The sequence below is a fragment of the Chaetura pelagica genome, unplaced genomic scaffold, assembly GCF_000747805.2.
Source record: "Chaetura pelagica isolate M959 unplaced genomic scaffold, ChaPel_1.0 scaffold120, whole genome shotgun sequence".
NCBI classification, from domain to species: domain Eukaryota; kingdom Metazoa; phylum Chordata; class Aves; order Apodiformes; family Apodidae; genus Chaetura; species Chaetura pelagica.
In genome coordinates, this window is record NW_009951952.1 from 1355829 (window position 1) to 1368272 (window position 12444).

A 12444-nucleotide genomic window follows, 5' to 3' on the forward strand; every position below is an offset into this window, starting at 1 on the left:
GGGGGGGGGGGAGAAATAAATAAATAAAAGAAAAGCTGTTTTAGTAAGATACCGAAGGAGACAGATACCTGCATTTATTGGGGCTGCAGCAGGGGAGTTTCCCTGCTTAGGGACCACTGAGGCAGCCAGCCCTGCCACTGTCTGACCCATTGGAGAAGAGCTCAGGTGATCCTGATCCGCGGGAGGGAATTGTGCAGGTGTGCTTGTGGTTCACTTGGCTTAAATAAAAGAAAAGCTGTTTTAGTAAGATACCGAAGGAGACAGATACCTGCATTTATTGGGGCTGCAGCAGGGGAGTTTCCCTGCTTAGGGACCACTGAGGCAGCCAGCCCTGCCACTGTCTGACCCATTGGAGAAGAGCTCAGGTGATCCTGATCCGCGGGAGGGAATTGTGCAGGTGTGCTTGTGGTTCACTTGGCTTATATTCCATGGTGAAGAACACAGACAGAGCAGCTGGCCTTGTGACTGTCCATAGGGTTATGTCTTTAGGAGTAGGGGTTAGGGTGTGGCTGTGGTGCTGGTGAGAAAGAGGTGAAGTGAGGGCTTCAGCAACCTCTAGGTGTGGTTTCCAGTGGCAGCAGGAAACCTTGGCACCTACATTAAATGGTAGTTTTTATAAGTGGTGACATTACAAACAGAGCATCTGGACAAGTTCTGACCTGGTATCTTTCTCTTGTTGGTGGCTTCCCCTGAGGGCAAGAAGGGGCTCGCTCATCTTTCCAAAAGGTGTGGGCCAAGCCAGCTCCAAGGAAACCAGGGCAAGATGCAATCATGAAATTAAAACTGAGTGAATGAGACGAGTCGCTGCCAGTGTTACCCTTTATTATCTTATGAGGTTATGAAGCAACAAGTTTGTTTAAAATAACATGTTGTAATAAGTTCTGAAGGATATTACTCAGATGTTAGTTTTATTCAGAAAAATCTCCTGAATGTAACTTGGAAGCAAGAGGCTCAGCTTCTCTGGTGGAGAAGTGACACGGGGTGTTTGTGGCAGCTGTGGCCTGTAGAACCCACCCAACTTCTGGTGGAGCTTGCATTTTCTGCTGCATAATCACCCTAAAAGTGGCGTGTACCAGCTGAAAATTGTTGTGCTGGCTGCTGTGCACGTGGTGTGCCTCAGAAGCAGGAATTAGATTGCACTTTGGAGTACTTTTGGTTCCACGGTGGTTATCCAGTTCCTTAAACACTGTGCTTTGCCACTTGGTGAACCACAAGGGCACGTGGAACCCCTCGTGAGCTGAGAGAGGGAGGGAGGGCTTCTTCCAGATGATCAGTCACTGAGCTGAGGAAGAAGATGTGCAAGCAGCACTTCGCTTGTGAGCAGTTGCTTCCTGAGAAAGCTTTCAGCCTCTCTGTGCCCCTTGGGGTACTAAGAGCTTCACAGTAAAGTCCTGTATCACCTTAAGCTGCCAACTCAGTGTGCTGTGCTCTCTCCTGGGTTGCTTCACCACCTTTCAGCCTTCTGGCTGGAACAAGGGTGCACATATACTGCCAAAAAAACCTTCTCTAGCTGGAGGTGGGAGGATGTAAAGGACCTCAGGGCAATGAGAAAGATAATAAATGGTGAATACACCTTCTCTACCCCTTATAGTAATTCTGGCTGACAGATGAGGTAGCAAATCCTTCATGGATTGCATCCAATTTGATGGAAGAGAAGGCATTTCCCTGCCTGCCTGGCTTTCTGCTGCAAAGACTCTCACAGGAGCAAGGGCAGAAAAGAACTGCTTAAAGAAACAAGAAAGTCCCTCTGAGAAGCAGATCAGCTCTTCATCCTCTGTAGGTGATACCACTATGCTATCCTAAATCAAGCCCATACAGATACCTGTCAAATCTTTAAAGATTATGATAAAGAGCTTTTGTTTCCTGATGCCGTCACTTATGGGATGATCCTTGGCTCTAATTGGGCTGCCTTCTGATTGGTGTGACTAGGATGTCTGGTGTCTCATCAGGGAGAACTGTCTGAAGAGCAAAAGTGCCTGATGCCTTTGTTAGAGTATCTGCCTTAGGAAAAAAGCTCTTCCAATAGCAGCCTCCAGTCCTAACACTGCAGGACTGGGAACCCTGCTGTGCTAGGCAATACACGTTGAAGTAATAGAAAGATTAATCTTAAATCCCTGAGGATGACAGAGGAACAGGAGCACAGGTAGCAGCAATAAGCCCATGACATGTAGTGCAGTAAATAGGGCCTGGGCAAGGCAGTCATTTTATCAGTATTGATTGTGTGGTGGCAGCAGTGAAGGAACAACCTGCAATTCAGTTGGTGTTTACAGAAAGCTCCTGTGGTGTGACAGGGAAAATGGGACAAAACATGAAGGGTGATTCTGAATCACAGAGACTGAGATGTGCACCAGTAGCAGTGTCAAGGCAGAAGCCAGGTTCCCAGTATCATGGGAAAGCTGGTGGGTGGAATGAAAAGGGCCTTCAGGGTGAAGATGTTGGGGTTCAGGAGCACCAAGACATCTCAGTGAAGGAAGGTAAAAAGGTGGTGGAAAAGGATGCATGTGGTGGTGTGTCTGTAGCTGTACAGGGAGACCAGGCTTCTCTGGGCTGAGAAGGGGCCTGTCCACAGGGGAAGGGATATGGGATGGATTTATAGGATGAGTCCAGCAAGGTATAGAGAGGCTTAAGTGGGGAAACATCTTCATAATATTGAATGAAGCTGTTGGATGTTCATTACGGGGTGCTAGGAAAGCGACTTGACAAATTTGGATAGAAGACAAACCAAGTGAAAAGCTACTTTTCTGTACTGAGTGAAGGATCCTGACCTCTGAGGAGTACTAGACATCACTGTCACCTTCAGCAGTGATAGCTGATCACAGCAGTGCTTTGGGAACTGATGAAGTGTGGCGCCTGCCCTTGCTGGGCAATGCACTAACAGGTCCTGCTCAAATTGCTCATGACCTAAAAAGGTGCAGATGGGCTCAAGGGCATGGCCTACAGGCAAAGGAGGAGATGTGATGGCAGATGCATTAGCAGACATCACAACAATTCAACCGTGTGAGTTTACTCATTAGGCTCCTAATGAAGTCTGTCCTAAGATCCTCATAGAAGACAGGGTAGGAGTCCTTGAGCTGCTAGCAGTTATCTTGGCAAATTGCAGAAGATAAGGGAAGGCTCCAGAAGGTGGCACATCTTGAAAAAGGAGGGGAGATGGAGAAGAGAGCGAGGGAGAAAGACAACAAGATAACAAAAGTTCTGACCAACATGACTTGATCAAGAGCAACCAAATCAAATTATTGTTGGTATCACAGGGCATTCCTCTAAATATTGTGAATATGTACAGTGAAGCTATTCACTGGTATGATGCAAAGCTATTAAATGTGCCAATTAATGATTCACTGTCATATTAGATGGTGGCCATCTTAGGTCTGACACTGTTCAGTTTATTTAAGGACATATGTGACAGAACTAAATGTGTGCTTATTGTGTTAGCAGGTATTACCAAGCTGGAAAGCCTGTGGGCACACGACAGGACAAGAATAGAAATCAGGGTTTTCTTGAGAAAGTAGAAACGTAGTTTTAAAAGAATAGTTTCAAACAGCAGGTTGCCTTTGCCACACCATGGTCCAGCTGTGTTCATCTTTGAATTGGCTGCAGAACAGGAGACCTTGGGAAATAGGTAGGTTAAAGAAGCTTGATTAATGTTTCTGCATCTCCCTGACATGAGCACAGTGACACTGTGGCTGTAGCCAAACAAAGCTGCCAAGTATTTTCCACCAGTAGAACAGTAACTTAAAACAAGGAGAAGAGGAAGATTGTTCTCTGGAGACCAAACTAAACAGAATTCATATTTAGCCAGGCTGGTCACACAGCCCTGGTACAAATCAGCGTGTCAAGCAAGTGCGAACTAATTGCAACTGTCTTTCAAATAACTATGTACATCAATAATCTGTCAACAGAGAGAAGCCTGCCTTCCCCCGTGGCTGCTGGAGATGCTGGAAGAGGTCCTGAGAGTCCTGCAGAGCCAGCCTGGATTTCCATAGCAAGACAGAAGCAGAGGGGCGTGCAGCAGGAGCAGGAACTCGACAGAGAAAAACGTGTGGCTCTGGATGTTGGGTCAGAGGCAGAGAAACAGAATAAAGAGAAGGAACAAACAGAGGTACTTGGAGTACAAGTTTGTGCTGCTTCCCTACCGCCTCCCAGCATCTTTCTTTGGATCAACTAGATAATTACCAGTTGTGCCTTAATGATTACAGATGCTTAGTGAGTATAATAATAAATAACAGAGACACTGCTCTTGGAAATGTGTTACAGATTTAGAGTTCTCTGATTGTTCAGGTCAGTAATTTTGTATCTCCATGACGTCCTGGAACTATGTGAGGTGTGTAAAACTTCTTGGGTGCCAAGACATACTTACCAGATGTAAAGTGTGTATTGCATGCTCAGATGCCAAAACTAGGTGCTAAATTGTACAGGCTCAGATCTCTCTCAATACAGAGGGAACACATTCTCTTAACTACCCTTCTAAGCACAGCATTTCATTGAACCTCCTCTGCTTCCTGACTGATTTAACAGTGAATGAGCAGCTCAGTCCCAGAAGCTCCTAGGTAACAATTTTTAGAGCCTCGAGAAGTGAAAGAGGATAAAAATAACTTTCGCACTTGCAGTGCCAAGATATAAATGCTGGCTCTCTGTTTATGGATAACTCAGATACCCATGTGGTGCCATGGAGTACAGGCTGAGGCTGCCTCTTCAAAGATCCCATGCAAAAGAGGGTGTAGCAAGTGATCTTGCCAGATGCCCAAGCTGTGCTAGCAGAAGCACTTGCCATTAAAGCAGAATACTAACAAGGCTTCTCTGGCACTGGGCTAGCTCAGGGAGGCAGCAGCATGTGAGTGCTGCCTGTATCGCCTCCTGCACAGCAAGAATCCTGCACAGATGCAGGAGCATGTGTCCTATACCAGTATAGCATTCCCAATGCAAATGGCCTACATTTTTGCTTCAGATGGCACTGTTAGAAACCCAGTTATCTCTATTATATCTTGGAGAAGATCTCTCGATGATGAAAAACAGCAGTGGTTAGATTAACAAAAGATAATACCCAATAAAAGGTCTAGGCAAGATTATGAACTGCAACATTGTCATAGTACTTAAAACATCAAGGGGCTAAAAGATTCCAAAAGGAAAATCCAGATTTTAGCTGGCCATGTTCCCTAAAAGTCATGCCATGCATTTTATTTCCCTGTATCAGCTGAGAGAAACTTGCCAAGATGCTCCTGACTGCAGTGCATGAAGCTTGGTGCCACTGTGCTACTCCCACTTTCTCCTTCTTACACATGGCATCAGGCACTTCAGGGTAGTTTTTGATACTGACAAGAAAATCTATAGGAGGATGTGTCTGATTTATTTTTTTCATGGAAAAATCCATTTACCATCAGCCCTTCAAAAACACAGTGTTCTAACCCGTAACATCTGGGAGGTGGAAGGGAAACAAGAGAGAACAAGGCTGTTTCCAACTCCTGTCTTTGTTAGTAGAGGTGTGCAAAGGGCTTGGAATACATTTTGCATTGAAGACTTCATAACCTGCTCATCTGTACTAGTATGAATAAGAGATACAGAGAGACAGTTTTCATTTGTAAAGTTGAGTATCATGGATGTGAAACCACTGGAGCTTTCTGAACAGGTATCAGCCCAAATGAGGGATTTGGGACCAATGTGTGGTGAATGCACGTGGTCTTTGGACTGTGACAGGCACCACGTCACCTTCATTTGCTCATTTTCTCTGCATTAATTGGATTTTATCCCTCTCTGTCCTTAGGGGTCAGTGAAGCAGCAATGGAGCAAACCTTCACACATGGCACCTAAACCCTCTTCTGAAGAACAGAAGAAAGAGACAAAGTCTGAAGTGAAGGAGCCACTGTTGAGAACCCACTCACTGTCACATGTCCCTGGTAGGAAATAAAATGCTTTAAATGTAGGCTGTTATCTCACAACCTTGCCAGAAGAAATCCTGCTTTAGCCTGCTTTAAAAGGAGTAGGGGAGGGATCCTAATCTCCTCCCCAGACCACATCAGCAAGGGCAAACTGTTTTCTCAGCACTCAGCTCAGAGGTTTTATTTGGTGGCATCTTCCTTTTACCACTTTGATTACACATTAGTCAAAACTCTTGTTGAAAGAAATGTGAATTGAAAGCACTGAGCCATTTCACAGGACAACATTCCAAACACATTATCCCAGCGTAAAAGGTAAAATGCATCCAAAAGTATTTTCAGTAGTGTTTAATTTTAATATCGTGTCCTCTGCAGGCTGGAATGACTGATGACAAACTGTCTGTCCATCAGACCTCCCATGAGAACTTCTAATCTATTTGTTAAATTCACATTTGAAAAAAGGGCAGAAGTTTAGAAGGCAATAAAATTCCTGTGAGTTGGGGGCTGGCTAAAGGAGGAATTTGCAAAGGAATGCTCTTGCTAATGAAGGCTCTCTTCTTTGGCCTGGGTGTTAACACAAGGCACAGCAAGGAATCCAGGTCATCATGTTGGTTTTGGTAAATTTAGGGACTGAAAGATATCGGTGATGAGAAAAACACTGTGTTCTTTTGAGCACAGAGTGGTTATTGCCTCAGTAACACGTTGCAGGAGAAGCTTCTATATGTGTGAAGGAAAGATTTTCTGCCACAGGGAAAGGCATGGGAAGTGTTTTGTTTTTTTTATGAAAGAGCTGCCTTGTGTAGCTGCACAGGAAGTTAACGTAAAATGTCCGTCTGTTTTGTTCACAGTAGCTCCATCACCAACACTAGTGGATAAAGAAGTCATAAGCCACTTCAAGAAAGCCAGTAACACTGCTTTGGACCAGCCATCATGGATGGAACTGGCCAAAAAGAAATCTCAAGCATGGAGTGATATGCCACAGATCATAAAATAGAACGATGCAAACCAACAGCATCTTTCATAATCAAGTCAACTACTTACCTGAACTTCTACAGACCAGCTAATCACAGTGAAGAATCTCTTGGTGCAGGAGAAGGGATCTATTATAGAGCTGTCAAGAAGGTGTGCAATAGATGCAGTCAAAAAAGTTTACCTTCAACTTTGTAGCAATCAGGATTGCAATGGCAATGGATGACTTAAATTACGCTAAGGACGTACTTACACTTTGGAAAATAAACCCTTTGCCTTACATATTTCTTGTGTTTTCTGCTTTTAAAGACATTGGCATGGAAACAGGACCTTTGCTAAACTTTGCTGAACTTCTGTTGTTGCTAGAAACTTCTATGTGTTACGGTTTTGCTCTGTTTACATTTATAAACTATGCACTAACACCCTGATTTTGTTGATGTGTTTCACTGGAATCGCCTGACACTCTTTTTATCAAACCTCTTGGGGCCATGGAGCTGTTCATGAGTAGCTGCCAGTGAGTGCTCCATTGAAATGAGTGGCTTGAGCTGCATGTTTTCCTAGCTGAGCCAAGTGGTCCTGTTTCTGGCTCAGGTTACATTTCCTGAGGCATAAATACACACATTTATGCATGACCATGAATAAAATGTCCTCAGCTCCTTCTGTGAGCTACCTTGGTTGCACAACATCTGCATGTGGGTGAGCAGAAAGGAAACCAAACTGCAGTTGGAAGTCCATCATTGCATTCACAGTTACTTTCCTACTATTTATCTGGTTACAGCGGGTTTTCTTTTACATGAAATCATCATTCTCCATTAGGATAGTACTAGTAGCAATGGACAATCTAAATTTAGTTAAAATATAAGAACTGAAAAGCCTTCAGCTTAGAGTCCAAAATGAAATGCTGGGAAAAACTGTGAACTTCATTGTAGTGTCAGCTTCACATATCACCCCCTACACAATGAATCATAAGTATTCTCATTTAAAAAATAGTAACGTGTAGCATCTCTGTACTTTCCTACCTTTACATAATATTCTCATGCTGATTAGCCCAAGTGTCCTGTGCCAGTTTGGGACTTCCACTCACAAAGTCCCCTAGGCTTTTCACTTTCACCTGTTTTACAAGAATGACAAGAGAAATCATTGCTGCTTATTGACTGAAATCACTGAACATATTTCAATATATATATTTCCAACCCCCCTGCATGGGCAGGGACACCTCCCACTAGACCAGGTTGCTCAGAGCCCCATCCAACCTGCCCTTGAACACTTCCAGGGATGGGACTTCCACAGCTTCCCTGGGCAACCTGTGCCAGTGTCTCAGCCCCCTCACACTAAAGAATTTTTTCCTAATGTCTCACCTAAATCTCCCCTCTTCCAGTTTTAATCCATTACCCCTCATTCTGTCACAACATTTCCTTGTAAAAAGCCCCTCCCCAACTTTTCTGTAGCCCCTTCAGGCACTGGAAGGCTGTTACAACTTCTCCCAGGAGCCTTCTCTTCTCCAGGCTGAACAGCCCCAACTCTCTCAGCCTGTCTTCATAGCAGAGGTGCTCCAGCCCTCTGGTCAACTTTGTGGCCCTTCTCTGGACTTGCTCCAACAGCTCCATGTCCTTCCTGTGTTGGGGGCTCCAGAACTGGACACAGCACTCCAGGTGGAGTCTCATGAGAGCTGAGTAGAAGGGGAGAATCACCTCCCTGGCCCTGCTGGCCACACTTCTGTTGATGCAGCCCAGGACACGTTTGGCTTTCTGGGCTGCAAGCACACATTGCTGGCTCATGCTGAACTTCTCATCCACCATTACCCCCAAGTCAGGTCTGTTATTGATCCATTCTCCACGCATAAAATCATAGAATGATTTGGCTTGGAAGGAGCACCTTCTACTGGACGAGGTTGCTCAGAGCCCCATCCAGTTGGGCCTTGAACACTTCCAGGGACAGGGCAGCCACAGCCTCCCTGGGCAACCTGTTCCAGTGTCTCAGCATGTGAATATCCACGACACTGATAATGCTTTTTAGACAGGTCCTATTTTATTGTCAAAAATCGTAGGAACAATAAAAGAAGTTTTATATTATTTGTCAAAGCCTTTGGACAAAGCCAGCCAGCCTGCATCACTGCTGAAGGTCTGATGCAGCTGCTTGGACAGATGTGCTCCAGCTCCTTGCAGTAGCTGTTGGCAGTCCCAATGTAAGCTGGTTTCTGCCAGCTGGGCCAGGGTTTTCTCCTTTCTGCAGATGACAAAAGGCAGCATGGACATACCTGCTGCAATGAGAGTGGCAAGACAGCTCTTTCTTAAACAGATCCACAACAGAAACAGCAACTTAATTACAGGACATGCAACCTTGGGCTCAATTGCCTGAAGGTCGGTTGTGCAAACAACTTTGAAGTTGCTTCCCTATGAGCAAGTATGAACTGTCCTTAATTTCAGGTGACTCTTTTGGAGTATTCAAGTTATACTCTAGGACCTGAAGTAGAAATAGGTACATTTTTCAGATATAATAGAAACCATTTTAACTCCCTCCCTCTCCAAAACACCCATTCTGTAATAAACAGCTCAGTAGCATAAAGTGTAATTTTAACATATGCTATTTCCTTTTGTAGGAATCTTGAAAAAAGAGTTTATTAAAGGAATATAATACATAAAAAAGACCACATTTGTATTCTATAATAATTGTCACTCCATACAAAGAGCACAATATTTTCAGAAAAAATAGTTCAAGGTACTGTCTGTCTCCTTACAATTCTCTTCCTCTTTGAAATGCTTAAAATGGTGTTGAATCGTGATCAACTTCCAGGAGCACGACCTGGGCAGCTGCATGGGGAAGAGGACAAATCTCCTGGACTGTGTCCTCTTCTCATAGACAAGAGGCCCAGGAGTAATGGAGATGAAAGGCAGAGGTATTGTGGCAAGACATGCACTATCTCAAGGGCAACAAGCCCCATGTCCCCCCCCTCCACTTCCAGACAGGTCAAGGAGAGGAGGTGAGGGGGGACCAGTTGTTCAGAGGGTGCAGCCCTACTCCTCATGCAGCCTTTGGGATCTGAACTTGGGAGCAAGCTGAGGCAGGAAGCATGGAGTGGATGTCAGCCCATGGTTTAACATTGACTGCGACATGGTCCAGCTGTGGGGTTTCTGCTGGCTCCACCCGCATCTGGGTTTTGGCACCAACTGTGTGCAAATGACTGTTGTGAGCAGAGTCAGCAGGTTCATGGATCCTTAGAAGCCCATCAGCCCTCTTCACCTGACCTCCAAGGGAATGGTGCTGCACCCCCACAGGCTGATCAGGCCCATGGGTACCTAACTTGAGATCCTGACCATTTCTGCTGTGATGATGGAGGAATTTCAAGGAACTCAAAAAAATATGATTCAGAGAAGTGGTAGCACATTTTCAAGCAATGCATAATTAACCTGGAATGGGTTGCCATAGGAGGTTGCCACTACAGGTTCAGATGACTTCAAAAAGCCACTAGACAAAACAGTGGAAGACAAAACCCATCAATGCTGCTCACCATGAGAGGCAGGGCCTTGGCCAGGGAGAATGCGAAAGGCTTTGGAAGCAGTGAGACAAGTGGAGTCATCATCTCTGTATTCTCCTGCAGCTGCCAATGGCTCTGGCCTTTGTGCAAAAGAAGACACTGGACCTCCAAACTGACTGACTGGGGGGAATTTTTATTTTCTCACGGTGTTGGTTTGTAACCTTATTTCTTCATTCTAAACCAAGGGGTCATGCAAGAGGGTCTTGCAATAGCTGTTCTCTCAACAAGCAGGCAGAAAATAGTTCCAGAGGCTCTGTATTTTTCTTTGGTCAGATGGCTCATTCGTGGCAATGGAAAGATGCAAATATAAATGTATTTTTCTCCTCCATTTGAACAGTGATTTATGTTTCACAGTCAATGCAACCAGAACAGCCTTTCAGATCTGATCAGCTTTCCTAAGGATGTCATTGTACTTTTCCAGCAGAGAAGCAATATGACTGGCTCAGGCTGATCCATTTTGTTCAGGCAGCTGCATTGTTGGTTTATAACATCTAACAGTGAAATAAAAAGTGAAAATGCACCCTTTGCTCGTGACTCATGCACATAAACTAACATAGTCTGGATTATACTCAAAGGACAACCACAAAATGGTCTTGAAAGGTAGAAGTGTTTCTCCCAGAAGTGCTGCAGGATACATCTCAGCTTTCCATTTAATGAACAAGGTGACAGGCTGCAAGCAGTTGCCCTTCCCAGTGCTGAAGGGCTGCACACAATGCAAATGAAATTGTGTATCAAGCATATTTCAGTGCAGAAACTCTGGCTTTAATGACATTCACAGTTTAGCAGTTGGATCATCCTAATTAGCTGCCTCCTAATGTTTAGCCATTTTAAGTGAAAAATTACAACCAAGTTATTTTTACTGTACAGCAAAGTGCAATAAATTTTTAAGGCAAAAACATCCCCCGGGCCTTTACTGTGATATGGTGTTTTGTCACTGTGTTGCCTTTGACAGTTTACTACATTTGTAGCATTTTTCTTTTTTTTTTTTTTTTCCAGATGAAGAGGAACATAAAATCCTGTTGCCAGGGAAAATACCCAGCAGCAGGGAAGCAAGAAGCTTGCTGTAATTTTACAATGCCATCATTCCCGCTTAGTGTTGAGGAGCATGATCAACTTGCCAAAATATTTGCTTTGTATACATGTTGAGCACTCTGCTGAGGGTAACAAAGGTTTAATTACAGGGTTTTGTGTTTGTGGTTAGAAGATAAGTTTTTATACTGCTATAGAGAGAGAGGGAAATAAAACACTAAAACAAACAAAAAAAAGCCATTTGTGAACACTGGGCAGCACGGCATGTCTCACCAAGCTCCAGGGGGGAATGTAAACCTTCTGTGATCCAGCACTAGTGGCTGCACGAGATTAATTCTTCCAGGAGAAGGCATTTCAGTCCCAAGTGGGCACAAGTCTCTGGCTCACATATCCCCGATGCTCGCCAAGCAACAGGAACTGTTGAGCTTTTCTAACGTAGGATCTGTTATGTTCTGACTTCACAAAATAAATACTGTTTGAAGATTTTTGCGGATTATCACTCACAAATGATTCCCTGCCTTGTGTTACTCTTCAAAGGTGGAGACTGGTGGGACACTGATTCAGCCCATTCAGAGCTGCTCCTTTGCAGCACCTTCTCTTCACCCACAGCTTCTCCCTATGTACACTGGCTGCATTCCCAGAATAAAACCTCTCTAGCTCATCTAAGGCAGCGTAAATGGAGGTTTTCTCAGGAAAACGTTGAACTATCTCCCTCTCCAGGATCCCAAATCACCCTCTTAACTGCAAGGAATGCAGTAAGAGTGTGTAAGATTTTAACAAAACAGTATGATGTAGGACGATTTTCCTTCCTTCACTCACCTTCACATTGAGTACTTTCACTGTTGACTTATTTTTGCTTTATTTATGTACTTATTTGTTGTTGTGGTTTGTGCCCAACAGGGCCAGCCCCATGGCCTCTCACTCAGCTCCCCCCTCACACACACCCTGGGATGGGGAGGACAAAGCCCAACTAGAAGCTCCTGGGTCCAGACAAAGGACAAGGAGGGATCTTCACTGATTAAGGGCCCGGGCAAAACAGAC

The 12444-nt window shown here is 44.5% G+C and overlaps 1 protein-coding gene across 1 annotated transcript in view; it reads left to right on the forward strand.

Moving 5' to 3' along the window:
* Nucleotides 1-6864, forward strand: part of KIAA1211L (KIAA1211-like ortholog) — a 26437-nt gene extending 19573 nt beyond the window's left edge. The window contains exons 8-10 of the mRNA XM_009998658.1: nucleotides 3900-4099; nucleotides 5759-5891; nucleotides 6719-6864. Coding sequence (XP_009996960.1) covers nucleotides 3900-4099; nucleotides 5759-5891; nucleotides 6719-6864 — 479 coding nt within the window. The remainder of the gene's footprint in view (nucleotides 1-3899; nucleotides 4100-5758; nucleotides 5892-6718) is intronic.
* The last annotated feature ends 5580 nt before the right edge of the window (nucleotides 6865-12444 follow it).